Here is a 22,203-nt window from a genome sequence, read left to right on the forward strand (position 1 = left end):
CCCTGCTCGCTGCAACTATAGAAAGCCCGTGCTCAGCAACGAAGACCCAATGCAGCCAAAAATAAATAAATAAAATAAATAAATTTATTTTAAAAACAATGAAAAAAAATTGTGAAAATCTGTAAATATTCACACATGAGAAGCTCATTTTGTCCTATAATTTAAAAAAATTACCTGATATGCAACTATAAACTACCTCTTAGAGAGATGAAGGAATCTATTGTTAGTTTGGGGGCATAATTTCATATGCTTGACAATATTAATAGCAAACATTTCTATAGCGTTTACTAAGTGCCAGGCACTGTTCTAAACTATAGACGTGTGTATGTATTTAATATATTTAAAGTTCACAATCATGAGAAAAACATCATTACTATCCCCATTTTACAGATGAGAAGACAGAGGTGCAGAGAGTTGAAGTGACTTGCCAGCCGCATGGCCTGTGCTGTAGGGCCACAGTCCCGGCCCCTCCCCACTGGGCTCGGTGCGTGTCCCTCACTTCCTGTGTGACGTCTGCATCCTGGTCATGGGGTGGGTTGGCCTTGCAAAAGTCCGAGGGCCTCCTGAATGCTGCATCTTTGGAGACTTTCTCTTTGGAAGTGGTTGTTGGACCGTCCACTGCGTTTGTCAGTTCTCTCCTCGTCCGTGAGAGCGGGCCCACCTCACAGCCCTCACCGTGGACGGTTCTGTGTGACTCAGGAGGTCAGCACACCCGAACTTTGCTCTTCAGGGCACCCACCCTGAGCTGCATGGTACTTTTCCACACGTGCGACCCGATGGCTCCATCCTGTGGGGTTGGGTCAGGGGAGGCCGGCGACACTGCAGTGGGGCTGACATTCTGAGCTGTTCACTCCCTGGCAGAGGGAGGTTTTGTGTCCAGCCCCGATCTGAGCCCTGGGGATGCAGGGTGGGCAAAACAGACACAATACCTGCTCTGTTTTTATGAAGTGGACATTCTGTTACAGCCTAATGGGGAAGGCAGACATAAACAGGACAGTTAAATAAAATACACACAGAGAGAAATGTGATAAGGAGGAAAATGAAGCAGGAAAAGAGGACAGGAAGTGATCCCCAGGGAAGCTGCAGTTTAAATAAGTGTGTGTGCTGGGGTGTCTCCAAGATGGTGAGATCTGAGCACACCCAAGAGGAATGAGTGGGAGGCGCAGGCAGCTCTGGCAGGGACAGCTTGGCCCTGAGATCAGGAATGGGGGGATACATCAGGCTGGGAGGAGGGAGAGGAGGTGCCGTCACCATCACCGGGGAGCAGGGCTGGGTCAAGGCGGCCTCCTTCACTGCAGGGGCTTTGGCTCTGTCTCTGCGTGAGGCTGGAGGGGGCCGTGGTGGACCCCGTTGGCCTCTGTCTGAAAGGGTCGCTCTTTTATGTATTGAGGTGAGACTGCAGGGGCCACGCAGGGACTCAGGAGGGGGCTGTTTGCAATAATCCAGAGGCAGTGATGACAGGGACCAGGGTCATGCAGTCATGGTGGGAACAGTGGCCCCCAGTGGGTGCTCTTCCGAGTAACAGGGCACAGAAGGAGGGGAGTCCAGGGGACTCGGATGTGTGGCCTGTGCTGTGGGGCTGCCACTTCCTGGCGGGTAAGACTGGGGAGGCGCGGGGCACTGAGACACTCTGTGCTGACACGCTGGGCTCAAGCTGCTTTTAGACTTGGTGCTGAGAACTGGCGGCCTGGGCCGTGCAGGAGAGGTGGGTGGGAGACGCGTGCTTGGGGGTCCTGACATTTAAGGCCAGGAGACCAACGGTCCATCAAGGAGGACGCGCTGGTGGAAAAGGGAAAGGGCTCAGCACGGAACCCCGGCCTTCCCTGGGGAGGTGAGGGGGTCCAGCCGTGGAGGCGGGGCAGGAAGCCCAGGTGAGGCCGTGATGAAGGTGCTGCAGAAGGCATGATCCGCGGGGTCCAGAGTGTGCAGAGGGCAGCACACAGGGTGGCGCGAGGACAGGGCTGCCAGCCTGGGGTAGAGGGAGGACGGGGTCAGCAGCTGGAGGGCAGAGCTGTCCAGAGTCCCTGGGTGGCACGCAGGAGGCGAAAGCCAGACAGCCTTGGAGAGAGAATGGCAGAGTAATTGGAGACAGCCAGTGTCGACAGCTCGCTGAGAAGTTTCCTGGAAAGGGAAAGAGAAATGCGCAGTAGCCAGAGGGAAAGTGGGTCACTGAAGGATTTTTTTGTTTGGTGTTGGTTGGAGGACATGATCCAGGAGGGAGATAACCTTGCTGGGGCTGGACCAGGAGGCCCGCTGGACGGTGTCCCAGCGCAGCCGAGACGCAGTGGGTGCGGGGTGGAGGGCAGGGCCGCGCATCTCGGACGCGGTAGCCGAGGCAGAGCCGCGCCGGGACTCAGAGTGAGGGTCTTGGCCCAGCACCCCGGCTCTCAGTCCCCCATGCCACGCTCTGTCCCCTTGCCGTGCTGCCCATGACGGGCTCTCCCTAGGGCTGAGCTGTGACTGGGCAGACCTGCCCTGCGCTGAGAAGCGGGTGAAGGGGCAGATGGTGCTCGCGCGGAGGTGTCTCCTGCGGGGGACAGGGATGTAGATGTCGCAGCGGCGGTGGGAGGGGCGGCGGGTCCCGTGGCGCCAGTGCTATGACCCTGCACGGTACAGCAGGTGCCCCCACGGGATAGTGGCTCCGAGGCCTGGGCCCAGGGCCACGTGGCACGGCAGCTGCTCCACTCCCTGGATCCCAAAGGCATTCTCTCCTGCTCCCACCCCAGCTCCGGAAGGTAACGGGATCGTTGCTCTGTGTTAAAGACACTGTCTGCTGATGCCCTGCTTGCATATCTGCATGGGCCGGGGTCAGGTTTGAAATCTGCAGACTTGCTTTCTCGCCAGCTGGCTGGTTGTTTCCAGAACATTCCATCACCCGGGCCTCCTTTCATGCTGGTCCCACCTGTGCCCCTAAGACAGCACCTCTAGACTGTACCTCCATCCCCACCCCCAGGGGAGCCTGACAGTCCGGAGGGGGCTTCTGAGGGGCTGCCTTCAATGACATTTAAATGGGGAAAGGGGTCTTCACTTTCTCTGTCATATTTATGGTGTTCTTTCCCTTTACAGGACGTTTCCTCTAAGCTTGGTTTCAACTTCAACGGATAGCTTCTGATCCTATTTAAACTTTTAAAAAAGGGACTCAAACTCGACACACAAATGAGGAATGTAGCTAAAAATGAGAGATGTGAAGAGAAACTTTTTTTGAGTCAGTGCAAATATTTTCGGAATTTAATTTTCCTGAGGAAAAAAACGATTTGCAGACAGAGAGTCTGCATCCTGTGTTTGAGCACCAGTGGCCTCTGGTGTCTTTATTTGTAAACCTAACATGGTGATATATGACTCCACAAACCACGCTTCCCTCCCAGGAAAATTAGAACAATTATAACAACCCTCTCCCTCTTCCTCCCTCTCTTTTCCTCCCCTTTATCTTCTTGGATGATTGTGGACAAATAAGACAACACCTCCTAGAAAACAGAGCTGTCAGACAAGGAGAGTGTATAAAGCAAGATGCTTCCACGTTACTACGAAGCGTATTTCAGCAGAAGCCTCTGACAGTGATGCAGACAAGCGCACATGCCGTCCTCTGTGAGAAAGCAGAGCAACGTGGAGAGTGCGCATGAAAGGGGAACAGGGAGGACGATGTCAGTGTGTATGCTCAGCCTCCGGGCACACTGTCACATCATAGATGTTCACGTGGTAACAGAGATGTAAATCCTCTTTGCGAGCCATTCGAGCCAACCTGAGGATGGTACTCCCGTGGCTGAGGGGCCCCTCTCCATTCATAACCACTGCTGTCTGCTTGTCCCATAAAGCTCCCCCGAGAAGTTGAGAACAGCCCCTCTGACCATGTGACAGAAGGAAACCCCAGACAACTCTCCAGCCCCCAGCCTTCTGGTCTTGCAGCTGAGGCCCCAACATCACAGAGCAGAGGCCAAACATCCCCACTAGGTCCAAATTCCTTCCCTGATCCACAGAATAATAAAGGACTGCTTTACGCCACTAAGTTTTGGGGGTAATTTGTTACACAGCTGTTTTAGTCCGTTCAGGCTGGTATAACATTAACTGGCTGGCTTATAAACACATTTATTTCTACATTTCTGGAGGCTGGGAAGTCCAAGGTCAAGGCACTGGCAGAGTCAGTGTGTGGTGAGAGCTTCCTGGGGCACAGACGGCACCTTCTCACTGGGTCCTCACATGGTGGAAGGGGCGGGGAGCTCTGGGGTCTCTCTTTTTTTTTTTTTTTAACATCTTTATTGGAGTATAATTGCTTTACAATGGTGTGTTAGTTTCTGCTTTATAACAAAGTGAATCAGTTATACATATACACACGTTCCTATATTTCTTCCCTCTTGCGTCTCCCTCCCTCCCACCCCTCTAGGTGGTCACAAAGCACCAAGCTGATCTCCCTGTGCTATGCGGCTGCTTCCCACTAGCTATCTATTCTACGTTTGGTAGTGTATATATGTCCATGCCACTCTCTCACTTTGTCACAGCCTACCCTTCCCCCTCCCCACATCCTCAAGTCCATTCTCTAGTAGGTCTGCGTCTCCGTTTCCGTCTTAGCCCTAAGTTCTTCATTAACTTTTTTTTTCTTAGATTCCATATATATGTGTTAACATATGGTATTTGTTTTTCTCTTTCTGACTTACTTCACTCTGTATGACAGACTCTAGGTCCATCCACCTCACTACAAATAACTCAACTTCGTTCCTTTTTATGGCTGAGTAGTATTCCATTGTATATATGGACACTAAGGTTGCTTCCATCTCCTGGCTATTTTAAATAGAGCTGCAATGAACATTTTGGTACATGACTCTTTTTGAATTATGGTTTTCTCAGGGTATATGCCCAGTAGTGGGATTGCTGGGTCGTATGGTAGTTCTATTTGTAGTTTTTTAAGGAACCTCCACGATGAGGGCACTGATCCCGGCATGAGGGCTCCACCCTCATGACCTCATCACCCCAAAGGCCCCATCTCCTGATACCAGCACGTTGGGGATTAGGTTTCAACATATGAATGTGAGGGGACAAGAACATTCAGACCATAGCAGAAGCCATCATAACCAGAAATGCAGGTTCACGTGTATGTGTGTGACTGGAGGCAATTTCTGAATATCTGAAGAGAGGAATTGGAGCTGCCATTCATTTACTGTTTTTCCATATTTTCTAATGTTTGTACAGTAAGTTAGTATATTGTTCAAGCTATGAAAATAAAACTTAAAACGATACGGGGTAAGCTGGGACGAAGTGAGAGAGTGGCATGGACACATATACACTACCACATGTAAAGTAGATAGCTAGTGGGAAGCAGCCGCATAGCACAGGGAGATCACCTCCGTGCTTTGTGTCCACCTAGAGGGGTGGGATAGGGAGGAGATATGGGGATATATGTATATGTACAGCTGATTCACTTTGTTATAAAGCATAAACTAACACACCATTGTAAAGCAATTATACTCCAATAAAGATGTTAAACAAACAAACAAACAAAACCGATATGGATGAATCCCTCAGATGGAAGGAAACAGGACCACAGCGAGTGTTCAAGTGTACTGTGCCGGGTCAGCCGGGGGCCGGGGTGGGTCGGTGGGAGGGTAGAAAGGGCTCCGGTGGAGGGGAGCTGCTTCTCCCACACGGGTGGCTTCGGCACCTGTGTTTCTGGGTGGGCAGGGCGGTGGTCAGCCTGCAGTGGACGGGATTGTGTGCTCGGAGGCCATGGGAGGGGACCCTCCCGGGCCAGTCATGCATTCCTGGCTAAACTTTTCCTCCCCAAAATCTAGTTCATCAAGGGGCCTCACCTCAAACACTGCATCTAAGAACAGTTTTAAAAGATTCATCTACACACCCACATTCTGAGTTTTAGGAATGCAAAATGGCCAGATGATGAGACACACAGACTTCAACACAAAGACAGTGGGTTCAGCGCATCTCTGCTGTGGAATAACCACTCGAGGCCAGGGCCTGTCCTGCAGCGTCTGCAGAAGGAAGGGGGCAGGGGGACCCTTGCCCTTTTTCTAGGGAAGAGGTGGCATACCATTTCTCTCCCCTCCTCCCAGAGCATCCTTCTATGTTCACGGTTTGTTCCAAAATCACTGCTGCTTCAAAGTTTGTTCTTCCTTTTTTTATGGTCCATATCTCAGTAGAAAAAGGGGAGTTAAGCCTTTCTTTTCTCCCCCTTTTTTTACCCTGCATTATTTATTTGCCATGGCTTGACTCTCCAGGTAACCTGAACCAATCCATGTGGGCTTTGTTCTTGATCTAAACACCTGGTTTGAAACGTGGAGTCCCGGAGGGTCCTCTTACTGTTGGTTCCACTGAGGCTCCCAAGGTGGACTTCAGGGACTGATGCTGGGGTTCACGGGAGGCAGTGAGGGCTCAAGGGGGCACCTCCCAGCGGGGCAGCTGCCCCGACTGCAGGCCTGGATCTGGGGTGGCCGTGCTACTCCACAGATGGAAACTGGAAAACCAGAGTGGACCAGACAGGGTTGGCCTGCCGGGGGAGGGCCAGGGGAGGGCAGAGAGGGGAGAAGGGTTTCAGGGACAGCTGGAGGACCAGCTGATGGGGGACGGCCCACTGGTGGCTACCTGCTCAGAACTGGAATTCCAGGACCCTTGTGCCCCACAGAAGTCCAGTGGCTCCGACAGGGGAGCTCCCAGGGCATCCCGAGAGCCCACCAACAGTCTAAGGAAGCAGCTGGGGGTCTCTGGGGACAGACTGGGTGAGAACCTCAGGATCCAGGCTGCTCTTTGGGAACGAAGAGCCTGCTGGAAGGGCATTTCCCTGGCACAGAGAGAGCGCTGGACCCTCGTGGGGCCTCGAGGCTGAGGAGCAGGGAGCAGGACAGGAAGAGGCACAGGAAGAGGCAGGCTTGCGCAGGGCTGGGTGTCTCCGAGAAAAGACCACCTAGGTGCGCTGGGGCCCCTCCCCAGGGCAGGACTGGGCAGGGTTTTCCCTGCCCGTGTACGGTCACCTGTGACATTTGGAGTCCCCCTCTAGGAGCACTGAAGCTCTTGGGGCATCTGGCACCTTATTCTAGGGGTCTCTCTTTCCTGTCAAGCGCAGATCTGGGGCCCTGGGAGGAGGCAAGTGAGGCCTCAGGGACCCACTCCACCTGGCATCGGGCACTGGGAGCCCCTGTGAGGAACCACCAGCCCCACCCAGTCCCCATCAATAGGCCCACTGGGCTCCATGTGGTGTGAGGCCCGCTCCCAGGACGCGAGCACCGTGTCCTGAGAACACCTGCCCTCCCCCTTGGTTGGGATCATGGCATCCTGTACCCTGTGGGGGAGCACCTGGCAGGTGCAGGAGAAACAGGCCGGTTCCTAGCCAAAGAGCCGAGGCTCCAAGTCCTGCCCATTGCCATCAGTTCCCCTGCGTCCATTTACCCAGCACCTCCTCCGCCTGGCTCCCGTTCACGCCCCTGTCCCTGGAGAACAGGGAAGGAGTCTCTTTAGAGAGCTTCCACAGCCACGTCCGAAGCCGGAAGCAGCTCCAATGACATTCTCAGCTGATGTGAACATGTCACCGCCCAGGGGCCCACATCCCCTCCCCCACTAGACCTGCAGGCCTCGTCCATCCATCATCTACCCAGGCCATCGCCCCAGCTTGGCCTGAGTTCCCAAGTGATTGTCACGCAGGGTGAGAACGGGTGACACAGAACCTTCTCCACTTCCTGATGCCCTGCAGCCTCCACCCCCAGCCCCTGCCCATCCACGGGACCCAGAGGCATCTGTGCTGCTTGCACGGCTTGGCCACTGGGGCCAGGGGACCCCCTGCCCACCACACCAGGACCATCTGGACGGAGAGTTTCAAGCACCACGTGTGTGGGTGGAAGGGAGTCTGCGGGGAAAGCTAGTCTCCAAATAACAACATGGAAAAAATGTTAAAGAGCTGAACTAACGTGGGATGGCTGCAAGCCTCATTCATTAAAGTAAAAAATGAGGAAAACTGGCATGAAAGTTAGGAAAATTACACGGTATTTCCTACATGGAATATATGGGACATCCTTGGATATTTCTTGAGGCATGATAAGTTTACTGTTTCTCTTCTTTAAAAAAATATCTTGCTGTGATTCACCTGTCCCCCTGCTCCCCCACCTGCAAGAAAAGCAGCTATTTATGGCTGTAAAATAGTCCCCATTTACAGCAACTTCAGGGAACAAACACTGCTCTTGGAGCCTCCATAGCAGGGAAGAATCTGGCACTGGCTCAGCATCTGAGGTTGAGTGTTTGCTTGCAGCCATTAATTGCTGTATAAAGCCTTTGAAAAAAAGCCCTGGATCTGGAGTCTCAGCCATAAAAGCCCATTTAGAGCCAGTGCGAAGCTGGTCTTCACGTTCTCATTAACAGAAAGTCCAGTTCCCAAGCAGGAACTCCTAATTACTCACTGACTGGATGGACGTCTGAGGGCCACCTGGGGGGTCATTAACTGTGAAAATCCCTCCTGGAACCCAGCACCATGGGCTGCCCAGATCTGACCCTGGAACTGCCGCCTGTGTGACCACAAGGGAGCCCAGAGAGAACTGGTGTGGGATTGAGGAGAACAAGAAGATTTCCTTCTCCCCTCCTAAACTAAGCATGCTTGGCCCACTCCCTTATTTTATTTTATTTTTTAAAATAAAGTTATTTTATTTTTATTTATTTTTGGCTGCGTTGGGTCTTTGTTGCTGTGCGCTGGCTTTCTCGAGTTGCAGCGAGCAGGGGCTACTCTTCGTTGCAGTGCGCGAGCTTCTCATTGCGGTGGCTTCTCTTGTTGCAGAGCACGGGCTCTAGGTGCGTGGGCTTCAGTAGTTGTGGCTTGCGGGCTCTAGAGTGCAGGCTCAGTAGTTGTGGCGTACGGGCTTAGTTGTTCCGCGGCATGTGGGATCTTTCTGGACCAGGACTTGAACCCGTGTCCCCTGCATTGGCAGGCGGATTCTTAACCACTGTGCCACCAGGGAAGCCCTCACCCCCTTATTTTAAAAATGGCTAATTAGGGCTTCCCTGGTGGCACAGTGGTTGGGAGTCCGCCTGCCGATGCAGGGGACGTGGGCTCGTGCCCCGGTCCGGGAGGATCCCACATGCCACAGAGCGGCTGGGCCCATGAGCCATGGCCGCTGGGCCTGCGCGTCCGGAGCCTGTGCTCTGCAATGGGAGAGGCCACAACAGTGAGAAGCCCACGTACAGCAAAAAAAAAAAAAGGCTAATTAAATGCCCAAGTCCAGTTGCTTTGGCCCATGCCGGGGGAGTTATTTAGAAAGCAAACACCTATGCCCAGACACAAACCCTTCTCTGCTGCAGAAGATGCCACCTACTTGCTCTTCACATGAGAGTAACCGTGAGGGATGGGGTTTTCGAGACAGTAGATCCCATGAGGGCTGTCGGGCACACAATGCAGCCAGAAGTACAATGATTTGCAAAAGCAACACTCTCCTTTGCCCGTTGTGACAACGGCCACTGAAATGGAAAGAACAGTGGACACCGGAGTGGCTGTCCGCTCCAAGCTTGGGCATCTCTCTTTTCCATGGGACCGTGAGCACTGACCATGCTTCTCCCTTCATGATTGCATTTGTTACAGAGCCCTTCACCACCTCACGGCCCAAATGGCTTAAGTAGGAAGTGGCTCCCACCAGTCGGGAAACTGATGTTGGAGTCTTTAAAAAGGAGCCAGCACTGTTAGTTTGGAGCTCTTTTAGTTGATCGGGTCACTAGGTGAACTTGTGACAGAGATACTGCTGTCCACAAACTCATCCACAGCTGTGTTTTCCTTTTCCATACACCAGATCTGTTCAGCAACGTTCAATATACATGACCCAAGTGAAGGTTTACACTGAAAACATTCTTTAGAGTAAATATAAATGGCCAATAAGCATAAGAAATAAGGCTCTACCTCACTAGGGGTCAAAGAAAGGTGAAAACTTAAACTCCACACCATCCAAAAGGTTTATACTGCAAAGATAAAAAGATAAGTTCTCTTTGGTAGAGATGGTGACACCCAGTAGTGTATGATGTGGGGAAATGGGCTCCCTTGTCCACAACTAAAAGCAAAGATTGCCACCTTTCTGGAAGGCATTTTCTCAATATTTTCCTTCACAATGTCCAACATTCAATCAAAAATGACCAGGTGTGGGCTTCCCTGGTGGTGCAGTGGTTGAGAGTCTGCCTGCCGATGCAGGGGACACGGGTTCGTGCCCCGGTCCGGGAAGATCCCACATGCCGCAGAGTGGCTGGGCCCGTGATCCACGGCCGCTGAGCCTGTGCGTCTGGAGCCTGTGCTCCGCAACGGGAGAGGCCACAACAGTGAGAGGCCCATATACCGCAAAAAAAAAAAAAAAAAAAAAAAAGACCAGGTGTGAAAAAATGACAAGATTGGACCAAGAGAAAAAAATTGGACAATAGAAGCAGAGCCACTGGAGATTCTGATATTGGTGTTGTCAGGCTCTTAAGAACTTTAAAATACTAGAGTCATATGTTCCAGAAATTAAATGACAAGATGAATATTTTCACTAGCACCCTGGAAGCAATAAATGGACATTGTAGAACTTTAAAATACAGTAACTAAAATTAAGGCACTGATTTTAACTAACATTACATTCAACTACAGATTATACAAGGTGAAGAAAATAAGTAATCATGAAGGCAGATTAGAAAAATATATCCAGACTGAAGCTAGAAGAGAAAAAAATTAAAGAGTTAATTAAGAATCCGCCTGCCAATGCAGGGGACATGGGTTCGAGCCCTGGTCCGGGGAGATCCCACATGCTGAGGAGCAAGTAAACCTGTTCACAACTACTGAGCCTGTGTTCTAGAGCCCATGAGCCACAACTACTGAGCCTGCATGCCACAACTACTGAAGCCCAAGCGCGTAGAGCCCATGCTCCGCAATGAGAGAAGCCACTGCAATGAGAAGCCCGCGCACCACAATGAAGAGTAGCCCCTGCTGGCCGCAACTAGAGAAAGCCCACGCACAGCAACGAAGACCCAACGCAGCCAAAAATAAATAAAGTTTTAAAAAATACAAAAAGAACGCAAAAGAAATGTATGTAATTAGAGTCCCAGAAGGAGAAAATGGGGGCAAAAAGTAATATTTGAAGAGACAATGGCTGAGAATTGTCCAAAAATGATAGAAAACAGAAAGCCTCAGATTTAAGAAGAGTTATAAAGCCCAAGTGGTATCAATGAAAAAAAAAACCACATCCAGACAGAACCTGGTAAAACTGCTGAAAACCAAAGAGAATATCTGAAAAGCAGCCACAGAAAAAATTAGAGGGTTTGGAATATGAGCCTTGGATTCACTGAATTTGGTGCCTGAGCTAGAAATGTGTGTCTTCCATCCAGCACAGGGCTGTCAGATAAGATATGGGATGCCTGGGTAAATTTGAATTTGAGATAAACAACAAATATTTGTTTTGTATAAGTATGGAAACATGCATTATTTGGACCATACTTACACTAAAAAATTATTCATCATTTATCTGAAATTCAATCCAAAGCAAATTTAACTGGGTATCCTGTTTTGTTCTTTGTTTTTTTCTTTCCCTAAATCTGGCGACCCTGTTCTTTAGGGATGCTAACGTCACCTCCTGTCAGTTCCCCTGAGGAAGAAAAAGCCCACCTGCCCTGGAGGCACCAGGAGGCCACTTGGACTTGACCTTTTTGTACTTCCCATGTGTCCCTGCCTGATGGATGGCGACCTGAGATCTGAGGGCCCATGACAGCTGTCTCTGGAGGTTGTGGCCAGGGAGACCTGCTTCCCTTCCACGGCCACGCGTGGGAGGCTGCTGAGAAACCTCAGGTGAGACTGAATCAGACTCATCTCCCCCAAGAGATGGTGGTGGAGTCACTCAGCCCCCACTTCCTTTTTAAATGGAGGCCTCAGTGCACACCTAGCAGCTGTCACAAGTGCAGTTTGGGGTCTGTAAGTCCACAGAGCCACGTCTGGTTCCACAGAAGATGTGCTAAGCTTGACAAAATGGCAGCCCAAGCCCCTACCTCAGTGGTCGGGGCATCCACACCTGACCCAGATCGACAGCTTCAATGGAGGGTTTCCTAACCCTTCACAAACACCGTGGATTAAACACCGAGTAGGCCAGCTCAGTGTTATAAACAGCAACTCCCCAGAAAGTTCCAGGTCTCTGGTAAGGTTTCAAAGTTGTCTTTAAATAAATAAATAAGCAAACAAACAAACAAATAAATGGAGAAAGCTCACAGTTCTCACTGACTTGTGTTACTCATGAGAATTAACCTCGACTCTTAAATCACTGCTCTCAGTCTCGGTTTCCTCATCTGCCCAGTGAGGATAATAGTACCTGCCTCATGGATTCGGGGCTGGGTTAAATGAATGAATGTAGCACTGTAAAGTGCTTCATTCAAAGTGACAATAACAACTACTCGATAAATGGTAGCTAATGTCGTGTGGTGGACAGAGTAATGCCCCCCCGTCCAGATGTCCACACCGCCATCCCTGGAACTTATATGTTATGTCACAGGGCAAACAGGATTTTGCAGGTGTGATTAAGGTGAAGGACCTTGAGATGGGGAGATTATCCTGAATTTTCCAGGGGGACCCAATGTAATCACACAAACCCTTAGAATCAAAGAAGCTTTCCCAATGTAAATTGGAGCAGCCATTATGGAAAACAGCATGGAGGTTCCTCAAAAAACTAAAAATAGAGTTGCCATATAATCCAGCAATCCCACTGCTGGGCATATATCCGCAAAAACTATAATTAGAAAAGATACATGCACCCCAATGTTCATAGCAGCACTATTCACAGTAGCCAAGACATGGAAGCAACTTAAGTGTCCATCAACAGAGGAATGGATAAAGAAGATGGGGTACCTATATACAATGGAATATTACTCAGCCATAAAAAAGAATGAAATAATGCCATTTGCAGTAATATGGATGGACCTAGAGATGATCATACTAAATACCATATGATATCACTTATATGTAGGATCTAAAATATGACACAAATGAACTTATTTACAAAACAGAAACAGACTCACAGACATAGAAAACAAACTTATGGTGACCAAAGGGGAAAGGTGTGGGGGAGGGATATATTAGGAGGTTGGGATTAACATGTACATACTACTGTGTATAAAATAGATAACCAACAAGGACCTATCATATAGCACAGGGAACTATGTTCAATATCCTGGAATAAACCATAATGGAAAAGAAAAAAAAAGAAACTTTCCCAGTTGTAATCAGAGGAAGAAGTGGCTATGGGTGGGGGGTGCAGAGAAACACAGCACTGTTGGCTTTGAAGGTGGAGGAAGGGGCCATAAGCCAAGGACTGTGGACAGACTCTCAAAGCTGGAAGAGGCCAGGTAGTGGATTATCCCCTAGAACCTCCAGAAAGGAATGCAGCCTGCCGAGACCTTGGTTTTAATCCATTGAGACCCATGTCAGACTTCTGATCTACAGAACTATAAGATAATAAATTTGTGCTGTCTTAAGCCACTATGTGTGTGGCAATTTGTTACACCATCAACAGGAAACTAATATGATCAAAATGATTGTTAATAGGATTGTGTCCTCCTTTGAGATCAGAGCCACATATATGTCTTTTGGGTCTTCCAAGAACCATGGGCATCTGTAAATATTTGTCTGCCTGAAAAACAATAAGCTTCATAGCACAGTGGTCGGGGCTGCAGTGGTGCCAGGAAAAGAGTGAAATAACCAGAGTGTTTATGAGAAGATCAATTTTAGAAATATTACAGGACAGAACAGACTGATTGAGTGTCAATGGCAAAAGAATTTTCCATTTAAATGCCAACAACAGAGTACTTGATCAATTGTAATAATCCAGAAAATTGAATACTGTGCAATGGCAAAGGCATTGAAGAAGAATATTTAATTAACATGGAATTTTCACCCTATTGAGTGAAGGAAACAAAATACATGACTGTACGCTGAGAATAAACTCTTTTCTCTTAAAAAAAAAAAAAGTACCTGTATAATACGTAGATGGGAATAATCTCTGGAAGGATAAATATCAATGCAAGGTTCCCAGTGGCAGAGCCCTGGGGCCTTCAGGAATAGAGGTGTCTGGTTTCCAGCCACCAGATCTCCACAGTGTAAACCTTCCTTCATTTCACTGCTTCAGCCAAGCCCGCTCTACAGCAGGGACCCCCGTGGGTGAGGGAGGTCAGACAGAGGAGCTGGACTTCATGTCCTGGCCCCTGCAGAGCAGAAGGAAGGACAGGCCTACAGGGGACAGGAGGGATCACAGGTCAGGGCCAGGAGATGGGGACCCCGTGAGAAAGTAGGTGCAGACACAGCATCCTGAGGAAAGTGTGGGGCGGGGGCACAGGTTATGTGGGGAATCTCAAAGGACAGGGTGACCTCAGCTGACACTCAGGCTTCACAGAAGAATGCGCTAGATGCTTCAGGCATAACTCTATGCCCAGGGAGTCTGAGGGGCTCCTTCCAAAGCAGGGTGTCAGAGGAGCTGACAGGGGTCCAGGGAGTCAGAGGGAGCAGGTAGGGGTCCGGTGGGGGGAGCAGATGGGGGGTCGAGGGGGCGGGGGGAGCTGGTGGGGGCGCTGTGAGGCAGTGGGGCATGAAGGCTCTCACATCATGGGCACCTCCTGAGTGGCATTTAGTCCCATCGGTGGGTGTGCAGGCTGCACGGGAGGATGGGGATGAGGGCAGGTGTGGACAAGTGATTGGGTTAAATCAGCGTATTTGAGTCATTTGTGAAAGGCCTTGAGTTCCCTGCTGAGATACTTGGACTTTGTCCTGAACTTTCCGGCCAAAGGGTGGGAGTGTGAACAGATCAGTCTTCAAAAACCAAACCAAACCAGACGCCTCTGGCAGCAAGTGGAGGACTCCATGGCGGGGTTTATGTCAGCAGCCCGTGAGGCAACGTGTCAATTTTCTCCCAGATCCTCACTTCCCCAGCTTTGGAAACCACAAGGAGTGGAAACTGACATGACTAAAATGCCTATGGGTTTAAATTATTTGATTTTGCATGCCATTTGCAATTCTTCTCCTGCTAGGAAGTATTTACAGTTGAAAGAGGAACTTCAGTCTTATATCACAACAGCTGGTCCAAGAGGTTGTCAAGAACTAATGAACTAGCAAGTGTGTTGACTGGACAAGCCCAGCTTTCACTTCGAGGAAGCAGCAGGAATTTCCAGGACGAGCAATGAGGGCAGAGTGCGTCCATTCCAGGAAGGGCTGGGGAGCTGGGGCTTTTGGCCAAGGAGGAAATCTGATTTTGGATTATGAAGAGCCCCCCACTAATACTTGAAATGGGAGCATGTTCTTAACTGGATTGGGTTACCCGTGAACATTACAAGTGTAAGGATGCTGCGGAGGGCTGACAAATGCTCATACCTGGAAAGAACAAGACAGACGCTCGCAGCTCAGCTGTGGAGGGAAGCATGTCCTGTGCACAGAAGCAGGCTGCGAGACATGTGGCTGAAGCCCACTGGCGCTCGCCTCACTCACCTTGAAGCCTCTCAGGTACCCTGGGCAGATGGGTCACTCTGCCGGTGTGTTGTTCTGTTAGGGAACCGTTGACCAAAACCGCCCGCCTTGGCCAGGCACGATGGTAACCACTTGCCTGAGTTGTCTCACAACAGGAGATCCTGATAAAGGACACAGTGTTGCCACCTAAAACTAATGGGGAGAATTCGGGAGGGGCCAAAAGGAGGAGGGAGGAGACGCCAGCCCATAATATGTCCTGAAAACCTCCCAGAGTCCTTTGCGCTGGAATCCGTCTTGGTTGAGTGATGCGAGCACCACCAGGAAGGACCCTGAGTCACCAAATATGGGCCACGCAAGATGATTGGCCAGAGACAACCAGAAACTAACCCCATCACCATAAACCCTGAGACTGAGAGCCACGTGGACAGCAGTTCTCCTGGGTTCCCTTACCTTCCTGCTCTCCGCCCAGGCGCCCCTTCCCAATAAAGTCTCTTGCTTTGTCAGCACGTGTGTCTCCTTGGACAGTCATTTCCAAGTGTTAGACAAGAACTCACTCTTGGGCCCTGGAAGGGGGTCCCCCTTCCTGCTACAGTTCTGTGAAAGGGCTTTGCTGCTCCTCGAGTTGCAGAAGGTCCATTCACGCACCCCAATGCAGCCACCTGGGTTCTCTGTGGATGTCTCTTTCAGAGGCAGCATCTTCTCCCTGGCTCTGCTACAGGCTCTGGACTCATGACCAGAAGCCAGGTCCTCAACTACACAGAGAAAGCATTAGTTCTAGCAAGGTGGCGGGGGGCCTTTCAGACTTGAAGCAACAAAGTCCAGGCTGGGCAGATTCTCTTTTCCCAGCTGCCTATTAAAGAGCTGTAGCAACTTTCATTGAGGAACCAGCAGTCAGATGTCTTCAGCTTTAAAAATATTCATCCTCCCTGAATGTTGCCATGGCACAAGAAAGAAGAAAGGAGAAAATCGTAATTCAAGAAGATATGTGCACCCCAATGTTCATAGAAGCACTATTTACAATAGCCAACATGTGGAAGCAACCTAAATGTCCACTGACAGATGAATGGATAAAGATGTGGTCCATATATACACAAGGGAATATTAGCCATAAAAAAGAATGAAATAATGCCATTTGCAGCAACATGGATAGACCTAGAGATTACCAGACTAAGTAAGTCAGACAGAGAAAGACAAATATCATATGATATCGCTTATATGTGGAATCTAAAAGACAAAAAGACACAAATGAGCTTATTTCTAAAACAGAAACAGACTCACAGTCATAGAAAACAAACTTATGGTGACCACAGTGGATAGTGGGGGGTGGGGGGGAATTAGGAGGCTGGGATTAACATATACACACTACTCTATATAAAATAGATAACCAACAAGGTCCTACTGTAGAGCACAGGGAACTATACTCAGTATTTTGTAATAACCTATAAGGGAAAAGAATCTGAAAAAGAATATATATTATATATATAAATACATGTATTTAAAGTTATATATATATATATGAATCTCCGTGCTGTACACCTGAAACTTACACAATATTATAAATCAACTATACTTCAATAAAAAAAATATGCATCCTCCCTGAATGTTGCCATGGCACAAGAAGCCAACTTTTCCAGGATTATACTCGTGACCATCAAGGATAAATATGGTTAGGAGAGTATTCTCTACATGAATCTGGGGTTGCTCTCTTGTGGGCACATGAGGGATGCTGCAAACACAGATTCTTTCATCCTAGTGGAGCCCTATGAGTTAGGCAGGAAATGGTTAGGGTTTACTTCAGGTGCACTGCAGTTTTTATTTATTCACTGCAACTCTTCAGAAAAAGCTGTCTGGTCTGATTCAGCCAACCAACCGGCTATTTTTGAAAATCACTTAACAAGGGATGGCTATGTGTCACTTGTGTCCGTGGGCACAGCAACAGGTGGGAGCAGATGAGGGCCCCACTGTCAGCCACTATGGAAATGTTCCCTGGAGTGTTTGAACTTCAGCTAAGACCCCAAAGCTGAGGACAACAGCAAAGAAGCACCTGCCACATTGTCAGAAGAGCACCAGCAGCTCCCAGAAATCCATTCTGGGCTTTGCTAAGAAGTCTAAACTGGTTCTGAGGCCCTTACCCCAGTGGCACCTGCCAACCCGCTGTAGAAACTCGAGAGGGATGGGGTCAAGTGGGAGTTCTGTAGAAACAGTGGGGTCACTGCCCGGCGGGGAGCACTCAAACCAGGTGAATTGGGGCCCAGAGACCCCTTTAGAGATGGGGCGCCCCCCAGAAGGGATATTGGGCATCAAAATTGCACTTGTCTGCAGTTTGTTCCTTTTCATTTCTGGGTTGCATGGATGTACCTTTGTTTATCCATTCTCTGTGGAAGGACATTTTGTTTCTATTTTGGGGTGATTATGAATAATGGGGCTATAAATGTTCATATACAGATCTTTGTGTGGACATATGTTTTCATTTCTCTTAGGTAAGTATCTAGGAGTGGAAGAGCTGAGCCATATGGTAAGTGTGTGTTTAACATTGTAAGAAGCTGGCAAAATTTTCCAAAGTGCTTGTAACATTTTGCCTCCTCGTTGGAAGTGTACGAGAGTCCCATTTCCTCCACATTCTTGCCAGGACTTAGTATTGGAAGTCTTCTGAATTTTAGCCAATCTATTATGTGTGCGGAGGTATCTCAGGGGGTTTTAATTTCATTTCCCTAACGACCGGTGCTATTGAGAGTCGTTTCATGTGCTCATTGCTGTCTATATATCTTTGGTGAAGTGTCTATTCAAATATTTTGCCAATTTTTAATTGTTTTTAATCTTCTTATCAGTTATAAGAAGAGCACATTCTTTATGTAATCTGAATAACACAAGTGCTTTGTCAGATATGTACTTTGCAAGTATTTTCTCCCAGACTGTGGCTTGTCTTTCCATTTTTTAAACATTCTTTTGAAGAATGAAAGTTTTAAAACTTTGATGAAGTCCCATTTATCAATTTTTTTTCTTTTATACTGGGTGCTTTTTGTGTTGTAACTTGTAAATCTTTGCCTAACGCAAGTGCACATAGATGTTCTCCTATCTTTTCTTCTCAAAGTTGCATAGTGTTAGCTCTTACATTTAGGACTATAATCCACTTCAAGTTAATGCTAAAATGTGGCATGAGGTAAGGGCTGAGGGTCATTCCACACGGAGATCCAAGTGTTACAGCACCACTTGTTGAAAAGAACAAAGAGAGCTGTTTTTACTGAAGTATAAAATACTTGCAGAAACATGCACGTCCATGTACAGCTCAAGGAGGTTTTGCAAACTGAGCACCTCCGTGTTATCAGCCCCAGATTAGGAGACAGAACCTTTCCTGCCATTCAGATACTCATACTCCCCGTCTGCCCCACCCCACCCTCGATAACCATTACCTGGACTTCTAACAGCTGAGCGGAGTTTTGCCTGCTTTTAAACTTTCTGTAAATGGAATCATATAGTGTGTCTTCTTTCGACTCTTGTTCTTTCACTCAGCATTATATTTGTAAGAGTCGTATGTGTGTTGCATTTCCATGTAGACCACTGCTCCTCACTGCTGCACCACAGTTCACTGATTCGTTCAGTTGTTAATACGCATGTGTGCCATGTCCAGTTTGGGGCCGTACCTGTCTTTTCGTGATCATTGGGTGCTTTCCTGGGAGTGGAACTGCCGGAGCATCAGGTGTGTGTATCTTCAATGTCAGTGGACACACCAAGGACCTTTTCAAAACGCTCACACCCCTTCCCCCTCCCCCAGCAGCGTGGGGGAGTCCCGGTTGCCCCGCAGCCTAGCCAGCACTTGATATTTTCCACGACTTCCCCTTCCGCCACATGAGTGAGTGTGCGGCTGTATCTCTGATGACCAACAAGATCAACCCCTTTCTGTCTGTTTATGAAACACATGAAAGAGGAAATTTTGATTCGTTCTTTTGAGATGTGCCTATTCAAGTCTTTTGTCCATTTTCATGTTATCTTTCTCTTGTTGGCGTGTAGGAGTTCTGTATATATTCTTTACGCACGTCCTTTGTCAGACTTACACGTTGTCGATATCTGTTTCTGACGTGGAACTCCATGTGCTGCCTTTTGACGAATTTTTCTTTCTTTTTTTTTCCTTTTTCTTTAACTTTTATTTTTCTTTTCTTTCTTTTTTTTTTTTTTTTTGCTGCTCCATGCAGCTTGCGGGATCTTAGTTCCCTGACTAGGGATTGAACCTGGGCCCTCAGCAGTGAAAGCACAGAGTGGTAACTACTAGACCGCCAGGGAATTCCCTGAAGAATTTTTCTGAAGGTGCTACTTGAGGTGGATGTCGAGGCTTTTGGGTACTAACGACATCAGAGAGCCATTCCCATTCCAAGGACAGAGGTCAAGTGGACAGACAGTGTCTCCTGGTGCTGGGAGGCGGGGTGGCCCGGCTCCCACCCTCCTGTCTCCAGCCGGGGCCTCCATGGGCGGAACCCGGAGATCAGTGAGCAAGGAAGCCCCGGAGGCACAGTCCAGAGGGTTCAGCCTCTGGGGGCACAGAGAAAGAGAAGGGGGGGCAAGGATCAGGGTGGGGAGACGGGGTGCAGCGGAGATGAACCAGAAAGGAAGGATGTGTTGCAAGAGATTATGCAAAGAATGTATCTCCCAGGTTAAGAAACTCTGTAGTCTGCACGGCCCCAGGGGGTCTCCAAAGAATCCACAAAATGTGGACCTTGAGAGGGGCAGCATTTGGAGGATTGCCAAGTGAGGGTGACAGCCACAGGACTACTTAAGTTAAAAAGAAAAAAGATGTTCTGGTCCCTGCCTCCAATCTCCCACGCCCTCGCCCCAGAGAGGAAGGGAAGAGTGAGAGAAACAGGAAAAGGAAAGGGGCGCGAAGCCCCTCCTCCATCACTGGCTCAGCCACAGGGCCAGGCTGCGCTTCGAGTTTGGCTTGGATGTGAGATTTGAATTTCTATTGAGACTGGATTGGACTCCTTAATGCCTGGAAGTGAGTCATCTTTATAGAAATGGGGCTTGTTCTTGTAGTTAAAACTGCCCCATGTGCTAAGGGGAGCTGGCTTGCTGAGATGTTGTCAAGGGGCAGAGAAGGAAGATGTGGAAGAACTTATCTGAAGCCCAGGGTTGGAGGAAGATCAAGCCATTTCCTGTTTGTTCCTCACTTGTTCAGACTGTTCAACAAACCAGTTGTAAATAACTCAAATCTCTCTCTCTTTTTCAGTAGACACGGGGCTACATGCTTTTCATGCACTGTCTTGTAACACTCACAACCACTCTATGGGTCAGGACTGTTATTATCCCTGCTTTACAGATGTGGAAACTGAGGCACAGAGAGGTTAAGTAACTTGTCAGAGGCCACATTAGCCTGGTTTCAAGTTCAGCAAATCTGATTCCATAGTCGGAGCGAGATTCTTTTGATTTTTTTTTTTAAATAAGACTTTTTTTTTGAGTGGTTTCAAGTTCACAGCAAATTAAGAAGGTATAGAGGGCTTCCCTGGTGGTGCAGTGGTTAGGAATCCGCCTGCCAGTGCAGGGGACGTAGGTTCGATCCCTGGCCCGGGAAGATCCCACATGCCGTGGAGAAGCTGGGCCTGTGTGCCACAACTGCCGAGCCTGCACTCTAGAGTCTGTGCTCTGCAACAAGAGAGGCCACGACAATGAGAGGCCCGTGCACCGCAACAAGGAGTAGCCTCCACTTACCTCAACTAGAGAGAGCCCATGAGCAGCAGCAAAGACCCAACATAGCCAAAAATTTAAAAATTAAGAAGATATAGAGGGCTTCCCTGGTGGTGCAGTGGTTAGGAATCCGCCTGCCAGTGCAGGGGACGTAGGTTCGATCCCTGGCCCGGGAAGATCCCACATGCCGTGGAGAAGCTGGGCCTGTGTGCCACAACTGCCGAGCCTGCACTCTAGAGTCTGTGCTCTGCAACAAGAGAGGCCACGACAATGAGAGGCCCGTGCACCGCAACAAGGAGTAGCCTCCACTTACCTCAACTAGAGAGAGCCCATGAGCAGCAGCAAAGACCCAACATAGCCAAAAATTTAAAAAAAAAAAACCCAAATAGATAAACAAATTTTTTTTAAAAAGGTATAGAGATTTCCAAGTATCCCTGCCCCCTCCCACCCCCCACACATAGCCTACCTCAATATCAACAACTCCCCCCCAGATTGGAACATTCGTTACAACTGATGGACCTACACTGACACATCATTATCACCCAAGGTCCAACAGGGTTCACTCTTGGTGTACATTCTATGGATTTGGACAAATGTATAATGACAGGTATCCGCTATCAGATTCACACAGAGTATTTTAACTGCCCTAAAAGCCCTCTGTGCTCCACCTGTTCATCCCTCTCTCCCCTTAACCCCTGGCAACCACTGATCTTTTTACTTTCTCCGTAGTTTTGCCTTTTCCAAAATGTCACACAGTTGGAATCACACAGTATGTAGCCTTTGCAGATTGGCTTTTTTTTTTTCACTTAATCATATGCTTTTAAGATTCCTCCATGTCTTTTCATGGCTTGACAGCTCATTTCTTTTTAGCACTGAGTAATATTCCATTGTTTGGATTTTTCCACAGTTTATTTAGCCATCCACCTATTAAAGGACTTCTTGGTTGCTTCCAAGTTTGGGCAATTATGAATAAAGCTGCTATAAATGTCTGTGTGAGGGTTTTTGTATAGACATAAATTTTCAACTCATTTGGTTAATTAAATACCAAAGAGCATGATTGCTGGATTATATGGTAAGAGTATGTTTAGTTTTGTAAGAAACCACCA

General features: G+C 48.6%; 1 protein-coding gene across 1 annotated transcript in view; it reads right to left on the bottom strand.

The window, feature by feature from the left end:
* Positions 1-204: 204 nt before the first annotated feature.
* The window catches only part of TM2D3 (TM2 domain containing 3), a 76,734-nt gene continuing 54,735 nt past the window's right edge, over positions 205-22,203 (bottom strand). Inside the window, exon 6 of the mRNA XM_028495491.2 lies at positions 205-2,121. Coding sequence (XP_028351292.1) covers positions 1,992-2,121 — 130 coding nt within the window. The 3' untranslated portion in view covers positions 205-1,991. The remainder of the gene's footprint in view (positions 2,122-22,203) is intronic.

Source organism: Physeter macrocephalus, chromosome 11 (assembly GCF_002837175.3).
Source record: "Physeter macrocephalus isolate SW-GA chromosome 11, ASM283717v5, whole genome shotgun sequence".
Taxonomy (NCBI): Eukaryota; Metazoa; Chordata; class Mammalia; order Artiodactyla; family Physeteridae; genus Physeter; species Physeter macrocephalus.